The 17,585-nt window shown below is 45.9% G+C and overlaps 1 protein-coding gene across 1 annotated transcript in view; it reads left to right on the forward strand.

Annotated features, from left to right (window-relative positions):
* The window catches only part of ONECUT2 (one cut homeobox 2), a gene marked incomplete at its 5' end in the record, with an annotated part of 48,917 nt that extends 33,948 nt beyond the window's left edge, over positions 1–14,969 (forward strand). The window contains one exon of the mRNA XM_011949514.1: positions 14,099–14,969. Coding sequence (XP_011804904.1) covers positions 14,099–14,385 — 287 coding nt within the window. The remainder of the gene's footprint in view (positions 1–14,098) is intronic.
* Between the last annotated feature and the right edge of the window lie 2,616 nt (positions 14,970–17,585).

The raw sequence follows: 17,585 nt of genomic DNA on the forward strand, positions 1-17,585 counted from the left end.
GGGAAGTTCTCCTGGATGATATCCTGAAGAGTGTTTTCCAACTTGATTCCATTTTCCCCCTCACTTTCAGGCACCCCAATCACACGTAGATTTGGTCTTTTTACATAATCCCATACTTCTTGTAGCTTTGTTCATTTCTTTTTCTTTTTTCTTTAGATTTCTCTTCTCCCTTCATTTCATTCATTTGATCCTCAATCGCTGATACTCTTTCTTCTAGTTGATCAAGTTGGTTACTGAAGCTTGTGCATTTGTCACGTATTTCTCGTGTCATGGTTTTCATCTGTCAGTTCGTTTATGGCCTTCTCTGCATTAATTATTCTAGTTATCAGTTCTTCCACTCTTTTTTCAAGATTTTTAGTTTCTTTGCGCTGGGTACGTAATTCCTCCTTTAACTCTGAGAAGTTTGAAGGACTGAAGCCTTCTTCTCTCATCTCGTCAAAGTCATTCTCCGTCCAGCTTTGATCCATTGCTGGTGATGAGCTGCGTTCCTTTGGAGGGGGAAATGCCCTCTTATTGTTTGAATTTCCAGCTTTTCTGCCCTGCTTTTTCCCCATCTTTGTGGTTTTATCTACCTCTGGTCTTTGATGATGGTGACGTACTGATGGGGTTTTGGTGTGGGTGTCCTTCCTGTTTGTTAGCTTTCCTTCTAACAGTCAGGACCCTCAGCTGTAGGTCTGTTGGAGATTGCTTGAGGTCCACTCCAGACCCTGTTTGCCTGGGTATCAGCAGCAGAGGCTGCAGAAGATAGAATATTGCTGAACAGCGAGTGTACCTGTCTGATTCTTGCTTTGGAAGCTTCCTCTCAGGGGTGTACTCCACCGTGTGAGGTGTGGGGTGTCGGTCTGCCCCTAGTGGGGGATGTCTCCCAGTTAGGCTACTCAGGGGTCAGGGACCCACTTGAGCAGGCAGTCTGTCCATTCTCAGATCTCAACCTCCGTGCTGGGAGATCCACTGCTCTCTTCAAAGCTGTCAGACAGAGTCATTTGTGTCTGCAGAGGTTTCTGCTGCTTTTTGTTGTTGTTTTTGTTGTTTAGCTGTGTCCTGTCCCCAGAGGTGGAGTCTACAGAGACAGGCAGGGCTCCTTCAGCTGCTGTGAGCTCCACCCAGTTCGAGCTTCCCAGCGGCTTTGTTTACCTACTTAAGCCTCAGCAATGGTGGGCGCCCCTCCCCCAGCCTCGCTGCTGCCTTGCCATTGGATGGCAAACTGCTGTGCTCGCCATGAGGGAGGCTCCATGGGCGTGGGACCCTCCTGGCCAGGTGTGGGATATAATCTCCTGGTGTGCCCGTTTGCTAAGACCCTTGGTAAAGCGCAGTATTGGGGTGGGAGTTACCCCGTTTTCCAGGTGTTGTGTGTCTCAGTTCCCCTGGCTAGGAAAAGGGCTTCCCTTCCCCCTTGCGCTTCCCAGGTGAGGTGATGCCTCGCCCTACTTCATCTCTCACTGGTAGGGCTGCAGTAGCTGACCAGCACCGATTGTCCAGCACTCCCTAGTGAGATGAACCCAGTACCTCAGTTGAAAATGCAGAAATCACCTGTCTTCTGTGTCGCTCCCGCTGGGAACTGGAGACTGGAGCTGTTCCTATTCGGCCATGTTGCTCCGCCTCCCATTTTTTGGGTTTTTTTTTTATAGGAATGTTGTTTTGTTTTTCTTTTCATGTTTGACGTATCTGTAATTGCCTTTGACTGGACTTCCGAATCTGGTGGTAAACTATGCAAGACAGAGGTACTTTTCCAAAGGAATGTCTTTTGTTCAAACTGTATTATTCACATAAAGACGAAAAGTAATAATGAAATAATTTGTTTTTAAACATCACGATTTGGTTGTGAATGGAGACACCGACCCTTTTTCCTTCCTGCAGATTCATTAGTGTAGTCTTAATGAAGAGGTGCTCTTCATTCATGTAATAAAACTTTTTAGGATGTTTGGAATGAGCTCAGGGATATTCGTAGCCACGTAGGGCTGTTGGCCGATTCTTTTTTAAGACAATATCACATTCTTGAGCTTTTAAGTTTGATTAAATTCTTAGTAAGCTAGAGTATGTCTTCAAGTTAGTTTTCTTTTCATAGAAAGCCTATAGCTAGAGTTTTTGAGTCATTAAATAACTAAGAAAGCCTTTCTACAGGAAAGACCACCTGAACTGCATAAAATTCTAGCATTACCTCCACAGTATCAGTTTTGCTCTTAATATCCTCCAGTGCCACTACTATATTTCTCATTTTTTTGCAAATTTAAAAAATCTTACTCCTCTTTTTTTTGGGGATGAGGGAGAAGGTTGTTTGTTTGTTTTGAGACAGGGTCTCATTCTGTCACCCAGGCTGGAGTGCAGTGGCATGACTGCGGCTTACCACAGCCTCAACCCTCTGGGCTCAATCCTTCTCCCTGCTTCAGTCTCCTGAGTAGCTGGGACCACAGGTGCACGCCACCCACGCCTGGCTAATTTTTGTACTTTTTGTAGAGACAGGGTTTCACCATGTTGCCCAGGCTGGTCACAAGTTCCTGAGCTCAAGCAATCCATCTGCCTTGGCCTCCCAAAGTGCTGGGATTACAGGCATGAGCCACATCGTCTAGCCCATCTTTTATCTTACTATTTTTTCATGACATATGGTTACTTACAAATTGCTGTTTTCTTCTTAATAATTTTCTGTTTCTGTTTCATAAAAGCCATCTCTTTTGCATCATATTGTTATATCAAATGATTCTCTAAAATGTTCTTTAAGTTTCTGGAAGATATTATCGGTTAAATTTTCTCTGGTTTTTGGATGAGGATCCCTTTTTATCTTCTACTAGTTTTTCAATTGTCTCTTTTGTCCTGTTTATTCATTCTCAAATGAGAAGAGACTCATTCTGGCTTGCCATGGTCAATAGAAAGGGTGTATGTTTTGCTCATGACCTCCTTTCTGGACGTTAGTGCACTCATTCTCTAAGCCCTACACTAAATCTTAGCCAGTTGATACAACTAACCAAGCCTCCATCTAACTAGCTTCCTTGTTGTGTGGCCCTGCTGAACTGATGTGCACTCATCTCCTGCATCCGATCCTGGGATACTGAGAAGCTGATCAACTGGAATACACGTGACAACCCCCAGTATACTGCACATCAAGAACTGCTCTTGTCCCTGCGCTCACACTGAGTGCTCTGGAAACTACTTCTCCGAGGGAGTGAAGTACCAGCCTTGGTGTCCCTCCTCTACCCTGCAATTTTTTTTTTCCTAGTTGTTTTCTGAGAGTTGCAGTTCTTAATTGGCAGGCGGAAGGGAGTGGGGAGCACTCTGGCTCTTTCAAAAGGCAGCACCTACCAAGTAGACGGATGGCTGCTGAATTTAAATTTCTCAACAGTTACAGGACTCAGGTGTTATTTTTTCAATCCTGATGTCCCTTTTCAACCTATTTCCATTGGCCTTGTGTTTAGGTAAAAATTCTCCAGACCTCCCAAAACAGGCTGACTGCAGTCCTAGTTTTTGGTGTGCTAAGTTTTATGTTTCATTATAGGACTTCGAGGCGATTTTAGTAGGAAGTTGAAGAAGCTGCCCCATGCTCTCCTAGCCATTTTAAGCAACATGTTGGTATCTGGAATTAAATATTTGTTTTTAGCAACTCACAACTTCCTGGATGGCTTGCAGGAATGCAGCTTGGCAGCAGAGCTAAAGATCCCTCTTTGCCAGGCTTCTGCATAGGCAGAAGAGATGACCAGGAATTGTGATTTCAAAGGCTGAGTGCCCCAAATGATTTATTCTAATAGGAAGGAAGAAATAAAAGCCCCACTGGACTAGACAGGAGGGAATATGGCTTCTCAGGGCTGTGTCACTGCATAGGTGACCTAGCTGGGGTTCTGATCTCTTATTTCTAAAAACAAAGTTAGACCAAGTGCTCTTTAAAATCCTGCCTTTCTAGAAGTCTGTGGTTTTACCAGCTGGCCTGGACCATCTGCTATTAGAAGCCTGTTCTTTGAGGCTTCTCATGTTTGTTAGAGCCTCTGCTGGAGGGAAGCAGAGGTAAGAGGTTCATCTCCACTCGGTGTGCAGGCTCCAGTGTGCTTCCTACAGGCAGCACCTGCGGGCAGCTATGGGGGCCCGAACCTTCCCCTGGGAGATTTGCCCGCCGGGGCACTCTGGCCCTTTGTCAGGCCCCGCCTCCATATAAGAAAGCTGTGAGACATCCAAGAGCCCTCATTTCCTGAGTCCCCTTCAGTGACTTTGTATTGAAAGTAAAAATAGAGACAGGAAATAAAACTTGTTTTTTTCAGAGAATGTCTTTGAAGCTTGGGAACGCAGAATGGTCACTGTGCAGTCTGCCTCCATCCAACAGTAGTAAGTGGACACTGGGGAGTTGCTCTAACGCTTGTCAAGACCAGCTTGCTCAACATCCAAGTGAAAGCAGAGGCGGCAGTGTGGAGAAAGAGGAGAGATTTGCCGTTTATCATCCACGTTTCCTTTTTTTTTTTAGACGGAGTCTCTCTCTGTTGCCCTGGACTGGAGTGCCCTGGGCAATCCTGACTCACTGCAAGCTCTGCCTCCCGGGTTCACGCCATTCTCCTGCCTCAGTCTCCCAAGTAGCTGAGACTACAGGCGCCCACCACCACGCCTGGCTAATATTTGTATTTTTAGTAGAGACGGGATTTCACCGTGTTAGCCAGGATGGTCTCGATCTCCTGACTTCGTGATCCACCCATCTCAGTCTCCTAAAGTGCTGGGATTACAGGCCTCATGAGCCACCGCACCCGGCCCTTTTCTTTTTTTTTTAAGACAGTCTTGCTTTGTCACCCAGGCAGGAGTGCAGTGGCGTGATCTTGGCTCACTGCAATCTCCGCCTCCCGGGTTCAAGTGATTCTCCTGCCTCAGCCTCTCAAGTATCTGGGATTACAGGCACACACTACCACACCCGGCTAATTTTTTTTTATTTTTAGTAGAGATGGGGTTTCACCATGTTGGCCATGATGGTCTTGATCTCCTGACCTCGTGATCCACCCGCCTCAGCCTCCCAAAGTGGTGAGGTTACAAGTGTGAGCCACCTCACCTGCCCTATCATCCACATTTTCTAGACGAGAGTAAGAATGTACTACAGGAAATCCCCCCAGGGTCAGAGATTTGTCCTGTGTCAGAGGTGTTGAAGCCCAACACATGGCTCACACCAACGTTCCAGGGCAGTGCCGAGCCTCCCGGGGCTCCGGGCAGCTCAGAACTTGGGGACTTTACCCTCACCCTCCAGCACCTCCAGAATGAGGGGAGTGTATATGTGTGCATCGTGCATGGCCCCTTTTGCCTTCTTGTTCCTTCTCCCTCCTCTCTCCTTTTTTGTCTTGCTCCTCCATTCTCCCGCCCACCATATCTGCTCTAATAAGCCAGGTGGCAGTGCTCCGACTAGCCCATAGGTGGTTCACACTGGAGTACCTTGTGCAGGATAATTTGCCAAATGGGTTAGAGGTCTGTCTTGCCAGGGCTGCGCATACACCCACAATTAGAAGGGAGTGAAAGGAGGAGGGGAGCCTAACAACCAAGAATGGCTCCACATCGTTTTGCACAGCATCCACCCCGTCTCTGCCCTTGGCCTCCCAGATGGATGTTGGTCTGGACGTCACTGGCTCCACTGCCTGTGTGTATTGGCATCTGGTACATGAAGACCAAGTTTCTAAGGAAAGCCAGCTCTCAGCCTTGAAACAAAGGCATTAGGTTTCTCATCTGACTCAGGTCAGGCATGTTTGGAGAAATGAGGACCAAGTTAGAGTTTAGTTCTAGGGGTGGTTGGAGGCGGACGGCAGGTTCATGGTACTGGCTCCATGGTCATCTGAACCTAAGTGACCTTTGGTGATGCGTCAGAAATCACAATGAAGCAAGGAAACCTGCAAGGCATCTAACTGGGAACTATTTATAGTTTCCAAAATTTAGGGAGCACAAAATAATCCAATAATGATTTTAAGATAGCCCCTACCCCTCCATCAAGGTCTGGCTCCTCCCAAGTGGGTGATCAGTGCTTCTGGCACCAGCTGGCCCTGAGTGGTCAGTGGAGCTGCTTAGAACCTGAGCCCCAAATTTTGTGTGTTAGGCCCCCACTCCCAAGGTCCCTGTGGCAATGTGCTGGCACCTAATTATTTGCGGACCCTGAGAAGCATGCATTGCTGAGATTTACCAGCATTTATGACTTACTGAACATCAAATATTTATTAGCAGAGTGTACAGTTCTTCTATTTTCTTTCTTCCTTGTTTGAATTCAAGGAATCTTATGATTTTTATTTTAAAGGCTCTTGATCATGCAGATTCATTCCAAAGGAAGGGTGCTCTCCTGGACACCATCACCTCTCCCATAGTCTTGTCATTCTATCAGTACTGAAGGGCCACCAGTTCACAGCAGGGAAGTAAAGGGGGGTTATTTCCATTCTTCTTTCCTCAAACACCTATAGGTTTCTCAGGGAACAAGGCCAGAGGTACAAATGTGAACCTACTTTTGTAATTGATTTTTCCAGCATAACCCCAATTGACTGCCTTAGTTAATCTTTCCAACAGAACTGCAGCCCCATGTCCTCCCGGGAGAGGGCGCTCCTTAGTGGAAAGGGTCATGTTCCCCACTTTGCACTAGCCTTCCTAGGAGGGGAGCTGCGAGCTCTTCAGCTGAAAGGTGAAAAGGCCTCTTCTGCAGGCATACTTTTCAAACCTGTATCCTTGGAGGCTGAGTGTCTGCTGACAAATGCACACCCTAGATGGTCTCTCTCCCTGCCCCCACCCTTGCCCTGGCAAGATCACATTGAACTATTGAGGGAAAGTATCTACTGAATGCAGGGAGAATAGAGCACTTCTGCATTATTTATGAGGGGCTAACAATGCCCATCATATGTAGAATGTATTTGGACATAAATTAGTGATGTGAGGAAACTCCAGTGGCCCAAAACCTATTAGCATCTCTGACATATGTGTAAAAACATGTCGTAGTCTTACCTCTTATATGAGGCTGGGAACTGGCTATCAGACAGCCTCACAAAGAAAACAAACATCTTTAACCTTTTATTTGCCATTAGCTCTCTGGGCAATTCGTCTACTGTTAAGTAAGACTTGGAATCATGAATTCTTAACCTCTCCTTACACACCTTCTTTTTGCTTTCTCTAAGGAAGAAGGAAGACGTGCACATTTCCTGAGTGTCTACTGTGTGTGAAGTGTTACAGCAAACCTCTTGATGTCCTGGAGTGCTGGGCATCCCCACTCTATAGGATCAGGAAACTAAGGCTCACAGTCCTGCAGCTGATAAGTGGCTGACAGGGAGTAGGAAACAGGGTCTTGGCTTCCATCTGGGCTTCTTACAGTCCATTTGACTCACCCCTGGGCAGGAAGGCAAAGGTTATTCTTGGCTTCTGTATCAGTTATCTGTCACCACAATAATGCTGCAAAACATAGAACCACAACATGGGTGGTATAAAACAATAAAAATCTATTTTTGCCCAGAAGCCTGTTTGTTGGCTGGGTGTGTCTGCTGATACAGGCTGTGCTTGGCTGATCTCAGCTGGACTCAAGTGTGCATCTTTATTCAACTGCTGGGTCAGCTGGGGCTGGCCTGTCCAGGATGGCCTGGGCCAGGACAGCCCATCCAAGTTGAGTGGGGAGTTTCAGTTCCAGGGCAGTGAGGACTGGAGGATTCTGACCCGTTGTTGAGTTGCTGTTACTTCACAGGATTCCCAGAAACTGTGGAGGCTGGGAAGGGGTTTTCCAAGATCAAATCCAGGATCCAGTGCTAATTGGGTCACCCTAAACAAACCCGTTTCCTTCACCAAGAGTAAAATGGGAATCCATACCTCTGCCCCACCTTCCTGTCAAAGATGTTGTGGAAAGAAATTCCCGGTGGGGGATCCAGACTTTGGCTTCAGCTGGGACTCACCTCACTGTGCCTTCAGTTCCCTATGTGAAACTGACGACCCTGGACTGGACAAAACACTGAGGTTCTATGGCTCTGTGAGGAGGACCAAGCTAAGAGAGACAAAAGATGTTCAGGTGCCTTGAAGAGCTAGCACCACTGCACCTGTGGAACCAGGTGTCAAGGTGACATACGATTCCAGGGTAATTCCCCCACCTGTATCTGCCTCCCTGAACCAACCAGATACTGTCCCCCTTACCTTACCCTCCACACCACACACACGCAACCGAGGTCACTCAACCCTGTCTCCGGGAATGGGCCCTCCCTCATCTCTCTCCTTGCTTCCCCTCCCCACCAGCACAGAGGCCCTGGCTTCCAATACCCCATTATTGCTCAGCATCCAAATACCCAAAGACCTTTGTTACTAGAAGGAAAATGCGTGATGGGTGAAAAGCAGCCTTTCTGGCCAGAGAAGCTACTTGGTTACTGACCACGCAGTCGGCGGCAAGGCCCCTCCCGAAGCTGAGAGAGAAGGGAGAGCACAGGACACCACAGGGCCTTTCCTGTCCTCTGTGATGTTCTGTGGTCTCACACAACCCTCACCCTGTCCTGCCTCCCTTTGCATCCCCTCTGGATGGGAATCATCCCTGGCTTGATGAGCGTTGCTGCACTACTCTGACCACACACCTTTGTGCTGCCCATGGGTAGGTGATGGACAGGGCCAGGGCTGGTTAGTCTGGGTGTCAGAGAGCAGCTGAGCTCCTAGAACACCCAGGAGCAGCCACTCTGGAGGCAAAGTAGACCTGACCCGCAGGATTGGTTCGGGATGGGGAAGGCACGGAGAAAGGGTCAGTTGTGAAGAGACATTGTCTCTCTCCAGGTTACAGCTGGGGAAGATCAGCTATGGGGAGTAGCACATTCTTAGAAGTGCACTTTCTTTGTCCTGTTTCTGACCTCCTGAGGGACAAAAGTCCGGTGGCCGCCAGGGAGAAAGCAAGTTGGTGTCTCAAGATCTCAGAGAGGGCTTGTGCCCGAGGCCAGGGCTTCCCTTATCTTACCCTGGGAACCCAGTGGTTTGAAAAATTTATCTACCAAGGAACCTATATTTTTAGGCAGTAGCTGTCTGCCATCCTTCTTGTTAATCACAGATTATACACAGATGTGTACATGCCTGCCAGTACAGGTCCTGGGCCACAGGACAAAACCAGCATGACCAATCTGAGTCAATATTATTTATTTCAAAAAGTGGGGAAAGGCACTATAACCTGCATAGGTAGCCTTATTGTAGGTAAACAAATGACTTCTCTTCGTCTTTGAAATGGAAGTGAGTGCTTGGCGTTCCACGTGGTCCTACATAGGACCTGCTTCCCTGTGGGAGGGAGGGAGGTCAAGAATGGCTGAGGGCTTTTGGGGTCTACACCCACCTCCCCATCAGGCAGTGACACATCAGCACCTGGCATGCTCTCCCTGCTTTCCTCCTAAAAGAAAGAGGAGAAGAAAGAGATCCAAATGGTCTAGACAGGGCTGGGCTAACCTCGCACCTTCCATGGCAGAACTGGCTTTCAGCAGCTGGAGTCCAGGAGCCCCTGACCAGCCTGTGACTGTGTCAAGACTGAATCTATCAGTGCCACTGGAACACCTCCTGTTTCGTTGGGTTTCTATTGCATCCTTGGGTTGGAGGGAGCTATTGACACTTTCCTGTTCAAAAATGGGCACATGTCGACTATAGAGTGTGGTAACTGAACAGCACCAAAGTCATTTGTACTCTGCTTGTGCCTGCAAGCACACCTGGCTCCACAGCCCGGGTCTGAGGATGCTGAGGTCAAAGCCTCACGCCAGCTCCCAGACGTCATCGGATCTGTCTAGTTTTTCTTAGACTTTCAAGGCAGGTGTTCTCCCTCCTGTTCTTATTTTCCTTTAGCTCCTGACCAACTGCTTTTGTCAAAATCAATGGCTGGCAATTGCTAGCTATAAAACCCTGGACAACATATGGACATACTGCCTCATTATTTGGAGTATTTGGACTTGCCATATACTTCTAGACTGCAAGGTACAGCTTTGCATTTGCTGCTGTGGCATCTGGTGGCTTCCGAAGGCTATTGGGAAGGCATAGGCAGGATGTATTGATCTGTTCTCTCTGTGCAGTTTGCTTCACATAAGTCTTTAATATTTTTCTCTCACATTAAAATGTGTGTATACATATATATGTATATAATTTTAAATATATATATCTCACACAAAATAGAATCTGACAAGCCAATGTAAACCTGTACCCACACTGTCTAATCATCCTATTAAAAGCACAAATACAGCATTATCTGAAGAATAATCAATATTGGTATGAAAATTGAGAGCTATGTGGTTAATCCAAAGGAGCGTAAATTGACAGAGGATCTCAGCCAATGTTTGCAGAAGATATTTGCGTGGATTTTGTTATCAGGAGATTATCATGCTTCACTATTTATTCAGAATCCTCCAGATAAAGGCTTGGCACCAGTTGTCCCAGGGGTAGGGTCAGGGACAGTTGTCCAGGGACCTGAAGTGGCAGTAGGGGCAAGCATAGTGACTTCTACATCTTAAAAGGGGCTGCAGGCCAGGCACGGTGGCTCAAGCCTGTAATCCCAGCACTTTGGGAAGCAGAGACGGGCGGATCACGAGGTCAGGAGATCGAGACCATCCTGGCTAATCCGGTGAAACCCTGTCTCTACTAAAAAAATACAAAAAACTAGCCGGGCGAGGTGGCGGGCACCTGTAATCCCAGCTACTCGGGAGGCTGAGGCAGGAGAATGGCATGAACCTGGGAGGCAGAGCTTGCAGTGAGCTGAGATCCGGCCACTGCACTCCAGCCTGGGCGACAGAGCAAGACTCTGTCTCAAAAAAAAAAAAAAAAAAAACAAGGGGGCTGCAGAGGTTTATAGAAGCACAGATTCCAGAACCTCGCCCCACATGGTGAAAATCAGAATTTCTGGGAATGGAGACCCAGAGGCTGCCCTGCAAAGAGGTCCTCTCTGATGTGCAGTCGGGTGTGGGTGCCGTTCCCTACAAGAGAAATGTTTGTTCTTTCTTTCCCCAGGTCTGCAGCAAACCTGGGATGTGGTGTCAGTGCCTTCACTTATACTCCAAGGTCTCCATGTATTTTCTTTTTAAATGAAAATCATTTTGCCTGATTTGCCTAGCTCAGAGTTACTGGTGTAATACAATGGGAAGGAAAGTGTGAAGTGAAGATGTACCTGTTATCTCACTTAAGCTTCTCTAGAGTTGAGCAATTATTTCCTTATTCAGATGAGGAACACAGGCACCAAGAGGCTAAGTAATTTGCAAGGCCCCAGGTCTTAGAGGTGGGGAAGCCCAGGTTTGAATCCAGAGCTTTCCATTGCATAACATGCTCCTCTGAGACTAGAAATCAGGCAGACCCTTGCAGCTCAAACTGAGGCATGTGGACCAGCAGCATCAGCATCACCTGGGTGCTGATGAGAAATGCAGAATCCCAGGCCCTGTCCAGGCCGACTACATGAGAATCTGCATTTTGATGAGCCCTCCAGGTGATTCCTATGCATCTTAAAGTTTAGTAGCACTGCTGTAGAGGACTTCAGATTGAGCAAGAGAGAGTAGACCTCAAAACAAGGTTCCCCTGCAAAGGCTATTTTTGTTTGTTACCACCACACAGGAATCATCAGAATCCACCAAAAATATGCAGTCCTCACAGGAATGAGCAAAGAAGAAATCATTACCAGTAAGCTGTTGGAAGAAGGATGGCAGTGAGCAGTCTTAGCCCTTTCTGTCTGAGCTCCCATTGCAGGGGGAGTACTCCTCATTCAAGAAAGCCAAAATGCCCCAAGAGAATGAGTTTTAAGATGAAAACAAATTGTTTTTATGTGGATGTGTTGTGTGTATTTAATTTTTGAAGACAATATGAATACTTTTAGAAATGAGAGGAGGAAAAATCGGGAAGAAAGAGTTTAGCCAAGCTGATACAGCCTAGCAGCTTTCCCATTCAGGAGCTCTCCTCTTCCTGCCTTTTGAGAGTATCAGTGCATTTTGATTATTTCAGGAGTGACTCCTTTATATTACTTTATAGCACACGGCATCCAGCAGGGAGGGCGGCCAGTTAGGTAGAAGGAAATTCAGCTTCCAATGATCTTTCCCATAAGTGTTTGTCCTCAGGTTAAATCCTGTCTTAGTCTGTTAAGGCTCCAGTAACAATCACAACAATAAAATACCATGACTTACTGCTTATAAACAACAGAAATTTGTTTCTCACAGTTCTGGAGGCTAGGAAGTCCAAGATTAAGGTGCCAGCGGATTCAGTGTCGGGCAATAGTCTGGGTCCTGGTTCATAGAGAAGTCTTTCTCACTGTGTCCTCCCGTGGTGGAAGGGGCAAGAGGTCTCTCTTAGGCTTATTTTATAAGGGCACTAACCCTATTCATGAGGGCTCCAACTTCAGGCCCAGTCACCTCCCAAAGGCCCCACCTCTTAATACCATGACCTTGGATGTTAGGATTGCAACATATGAATTTTTGGGGGGGACATAAACATTCAGACACCGTAGCAGACCCCCACATAAGATGCTGCCTGCAGAACATAATTAGGAAATGCTGTGCCCGAAAGCCAGGAAACAAAATATACAAGCCAGGGCACAAAATATACAAGCCAGGGCTTTGAGAAGCATAGGAAAGCATCTGAGTAGCACCCTGGGTGCCAGGCTTGGGGGAATGTCAGTCCAGTGCAAAGCGATTCTCAACCTCTGGCCAGAATATCCAGTGGGATGGATTCTGAGGGTGACTGCCCTATGTGGGCCTCTGCTCCTTCCTGGCCTTCCTCCGGTTCTTTCTGTTGAAGCCACATTCTCACCACACCCCTAGGGGAGCTGGGACTTATTTCAAGTGATTTTTTGTTTTTTTGAGATGGAGTCTCACCCTGTCACCCAGGCTGGAATGCAATGGCGTGATCTCGGCTTCACTGCAACCTCCACCTCCTGGGTTCAAGCGATTCTCCTGCCTCAGCATCCCAAGTAGCTGGGATTGCAGGTGTGTGCCACCACGCCCAGCTAATTTTTTGTATCTTTAGTAGAGATGGGGTTTCACTATGTTGGCCAGGCTGGTCGCAAACTCCTGACCTCATGATCCACCTGCCTTGGCCTCCCGAAGTGCTGGGATTACAGGTGTGAGCCACCGCACCTGGCCATTTCAGGTGATTGTAACACATGTTCTCATGTTTTAACATTGTGATTTATAATACTGTATTTAACCTTTATGGGTCACTTTTCTGAGCCACCGAACCTGTCTGTGAAGTGCACAGATTCCCTGAAAGAGTCAAGAAGTCATTTGTCCTCATTTTCCCAAACATTCATTGTATCCATGGCTCCAAAAAGAATCAGTCAGGAATACTACAGAGGCCTGGTTCCTGCCTTCTAGGACCTTGTAGGCTAAGGGAGAGGTTGTGACACATAATGTCCTTGACTGCATATGTCAACCCAGGCATGGATATTCATGTCTGCTAAATCAAAGAGACTCTACATATACTAACATATCTACAAGCCTGAAGTCCTATTGTAGTGTTGGGCTCCTTCCCCTACCCTCATCCCCTGTCTTCTTGTACTGGCTTCCAATTTCAAACCAGCCAAGTGAGAACTGGCTAAACCAATTTTTCTAGTCTTTCTCTCCCTTGGTCTTCTGTTTTGTTTTGTTCTAATTTTTCAAAAGTCTGGACGAAAGGATTTTGGATTGGAATGATACCATCATTCTGTCACTTCTAATTTCATTCTGTTAACAATTTTTAGAGTCACATGGGTAGAAGCTTTGATTTTGAAAAACTATGCACTTTTAAGTTTTGACTCCAGAAGGTAATTTCAACTCAGCTGTAAACAATTCGAGAGGGTGAATACGAAAGAGGAACTGCCTCACCAGGCTTCCCCCACCCCGGGGTCTGGAGTCCTCCCTGCCTTCGTGGCACCTGATTTCGGAGATAAATAATTTCGTTTATCTCTGGATAAATGGTGTGTTGGAGGAGAGAGGAGGTAAAAGGGAAAGACAACTGCACTTAGTTCAAAACCAGACTGTGAAACAGCCCTGCTGCTTTCTCCTTTCTCCCTTCCCCCACTCCATCACCCAGAGATTACGGGAAAGGCTGGTTATTGACAGCTGGGCAATTTGCACAATAAAGTTTAACGGTTTACATCTCTCTGTACAACTTTGTCAATGTTTTCCATGGATCACCTTCTTGGGTGAGCCCACTGACTTCTCTCCTTCTTCTCTTTCCCTTCAAGCGTGCAAACGCAAAGAGCAAGAACCAAACAAAGACAGGAACAATTCCCAGAAGAAATCCCGCCTGGTGTTCACTGACCTCCAACGCCGAACCCTCTTCGCCATCTTCAAGGAGAACAAACGCCCGTCGAAGGAGATGCAGATCACCATTTCCCAGCAGCTGGGCCTGGAGCTCACAACCGTCAGCAACTTCTTCATGAACGCCCGGCGCCGCAGCCTGGAGAAGTGGCAAGATGATCTGAGCACAGGGGGCTCCTCGTCCACCTCCAGCACGTGTACCAAAGCATGATGGAAAGACTCTCACTTGGGCACAAGTCACCTCCAAATGAGGACAACAGATACCAAAAGAAAACAAAGGAAAAAGACACCGGATTCCTAGCTGGGGCCCTTCACTGGTGATTTGAAAGCACAATTATCTTGCAAAGAAACTTCTATTCTAGCTGTAATCATAGGCCAGGTGTTCTTTTTTTGTTTTTAATAGCTATGGAGTCCAAGTGCAAGCTGAAAAATTAATCTCTTAGAACCAGACACCGTTCTCAGCATGCTAAGCATCCCAGAAACCCAAATGGGGCCTTCCTGGAACGAGTTAATTCCAGTGTGGTGTCAACCAAGCTCAGGATTGCTTAAAATGTCATCCGTCCCACTTCAGGTCCTGTCAGCTTCTTGCAGTCAGAGTTCCTATGACTAACAATAGGAATTTGGCGTATGTAAGGACTCTGAGTTTAGGCTTCCAAGATACAACAATAAGAGAAGAATCTAGCAACAAGAATGACCTCATTTGTTTTCCACATGCTTAGCCTCATTATACCACGGTATGTCCAAGTTCATAGCCATAACATAAAAAACATCAGAATGGTAATTACTGAGCACAAGTTTTAAATATGGACGTTTAAAAAAATCCAAGGACCTGTTTTTCCAACCCAGACATCTTTTCATTGAATGATTTAGAAAGCTTTAAGTTGATCCAGCTTACAATTTTTTTTTTCTTTACCTCCTGGAAATCTCATATAGTCTTGGATCCCTCAAAACACCAGTCAGTTCACTTGAGCTCAAAGTATCAAGCACAACAAAAATAAACAGAAGTAAGGAAGGTTCTGGGTTCACCACATCTGCATTTTTACCACATCTGGATTGTGAAGTCATTAGGGAATTGATGAGAATATGGCTTCAAGCACATTTTGCAGTTTGCTACAAATTCTGTTGTACATAATGCAGACGCACACTCAGGAGGCCAATTTAACTGTTAACAGTACATGGAGCAAATGCAGCATTTTAAAAGATCTAGGTTTTTTAAGATCATTAATGTGTCCTTCTTGGTTGATCAGTCATCTGGTCCCTCCTACTGTGCGTTATGACCACCACATAATCCATTCCCACTCTCTCTGATTTGGGGTTTTTCGTCATCCATCCCATTTAGTAGGGATGTTTTCCGTGTTTTCTAGCAAGAAAAAGAAATCAATCAATCAAACCTGCATACATGTTACTCATGACTCATCTAATCCTAAATCTCTTCTGTTGTTGAGTCATCCTTGCAAAACAGCTGAATAAATCTGGAGAAAACACAGCACACCAAAGAAGCAGAATACTGCAAACCAAAGACATTTATGACTTGTCATTTTCTAGCCTAAAAATACTGTGATTACTTTTAGAAATCAGAAAACCTCTGCAACTCTGAATGGCATTTGGCACATCATCAGGCTGAACAGACCAGCTATGCCAAGGACGTTAGCCAAGCCACCCAGGGGAGTGGCTTTGCCACACCAGGTGTCACCTTCCCATAGCAAGTGGAAGAGCGTCCACAGAACTCTGGGAGATTGCGGAGGTCACAATGTGCATATTTACCAGTGAATGGCCCCGGGTGGGGCCACATGGGGGTGTTCAAAGCAAGTCAAACGCTGCAATGATTCTTTACAGACACTTGAGACTGACTTTTTTATGAATTACTTAATCGAAACCAAAGAAATTTTTCTGCACCTACTTCTGCAACAAACAAAACTGTCCCATTAAAATGAATAAATAAATCCGTAAATCATTGGAAATCACCACCAATAAGAAGGAAGCATGCCAGAAAATAAACGAAAACAAAAAAAACAGCGAGACACACTGTGTTCAAACAGACCTCTTGGGACATTTTTTGGAAGCAGATTTTAAAGAAAGGGTTGAGACAAAGATAGAAATAAGGAAGAGCCTCAGTGGCTGCTGCTTCATTTGACAACTCACGCGGTAATCTTAAAGTTGAAGATTGTCTTTAATTTGTGCCTATGCAGTTTTTCAAAAGAACACGGAACAGAGCAACAGAAACCTCAACAGCTACAATACCAAAGATGAGGATTTCTCACACCTTTTGTTTCAGTTCATTATCTCCTCTTGCCTGGCTAAAATACTAATAGCGCCATTGATCTGTATAAAGGTAATCAATTATGTTTCTCTGAGCGACAAAAGGAAATCATTGATTTGATTTTATTGTTTCCCTTTAATTTTGTTTTATAGTTTTTTACCCCAACATGGAATCTCTCAAAAGTTTCCATGGACTCCAAGTTTAAGATGTTGGGATGTTGAACAGCTCTCTCTGCTCAGCAGAGAGTAGGGAATAACATTATCACTTGAATGTTCTTTGCTTAACCCTTAGACTTGGTTCCTTCCATGTTCAGAGTCTCATCATCAGGGGAGGGAAAGGGAGTGAGGGTCAGGGATAGGGTTCTTGGTGATGCATCCTCTCCCGAGCCCCAGAACCAAAGAGTTTATAGAGGAATTTACAGCCTCGTTTTCACGTGATTGCTACATCCTAACAGGGCTTCATTTGGGGGTGGGGGGAAACATGTAAAAATAATTGCCAGTTTCTACTTTTCTATTAGCTTTTTAAAAATCAGCTGTAAAGTTGCATTTCTAAAGAAAGATATATATAATATATAAAATACATATATAGATCAACTTGACATTGGTGATAACCAAAATTATTGCTGTCCAAATTCATGTCTTGTTTTCGTCCAGTGCTTCATTTATTAAGTATTCGGTTCAGAATTTTTCTCATTTCTCATGCCATTCCAGAGTTAATTTGCCACTGTGGATGATTTGAATTATTCAGATCTCTATGGAAGTTTCTGGGAAAGGTTTAAAGTCAAGATCAAGCATTTTAGCACTTAACCTGTTGATAAATGGATCCATGGTGTAAATGAGTTTTATTTGTATTCGGAGTCATCTCTATTCTATCCCTCAGCCTCGATTAAGGTGGTGAGTGAAGTACATCCAACAGGCTCAGCCCAGAACTGGGCCCTGACAGTGGGGTGCTCATCTTCTGTAACTGTTGGGAAGGCTCAGTGGTCCATTTTCACCAGTTAAAGAATATGAGGCCAGCCCAGAAATCTGTTCTCCAGGAGCTGCCCTGTCCCATCTGGGTGTGCCAGACCCCCTCAGTGAGCAGATACACCAAAGGGACTTCTCGTAGGGGAAGTCCAACTCCTGTTGCAATGGGTTGATAGATTTCCTCAG

This window comes from Colobus angolensis, unplaced genomic scaffold (assembly GCF_000951035.1).
Source record: "Colobus angolensis palliatus isolate OR3802 unplaced genomic scaffold, Cang.pa_1.0 Scaffold108, whole genome shotgun sequence".
NCBI lineage: Eukaryota > Metazoa > Chordata > Mammalia > Primates > Cercopithecidae > Colobus > Colobus angolensis.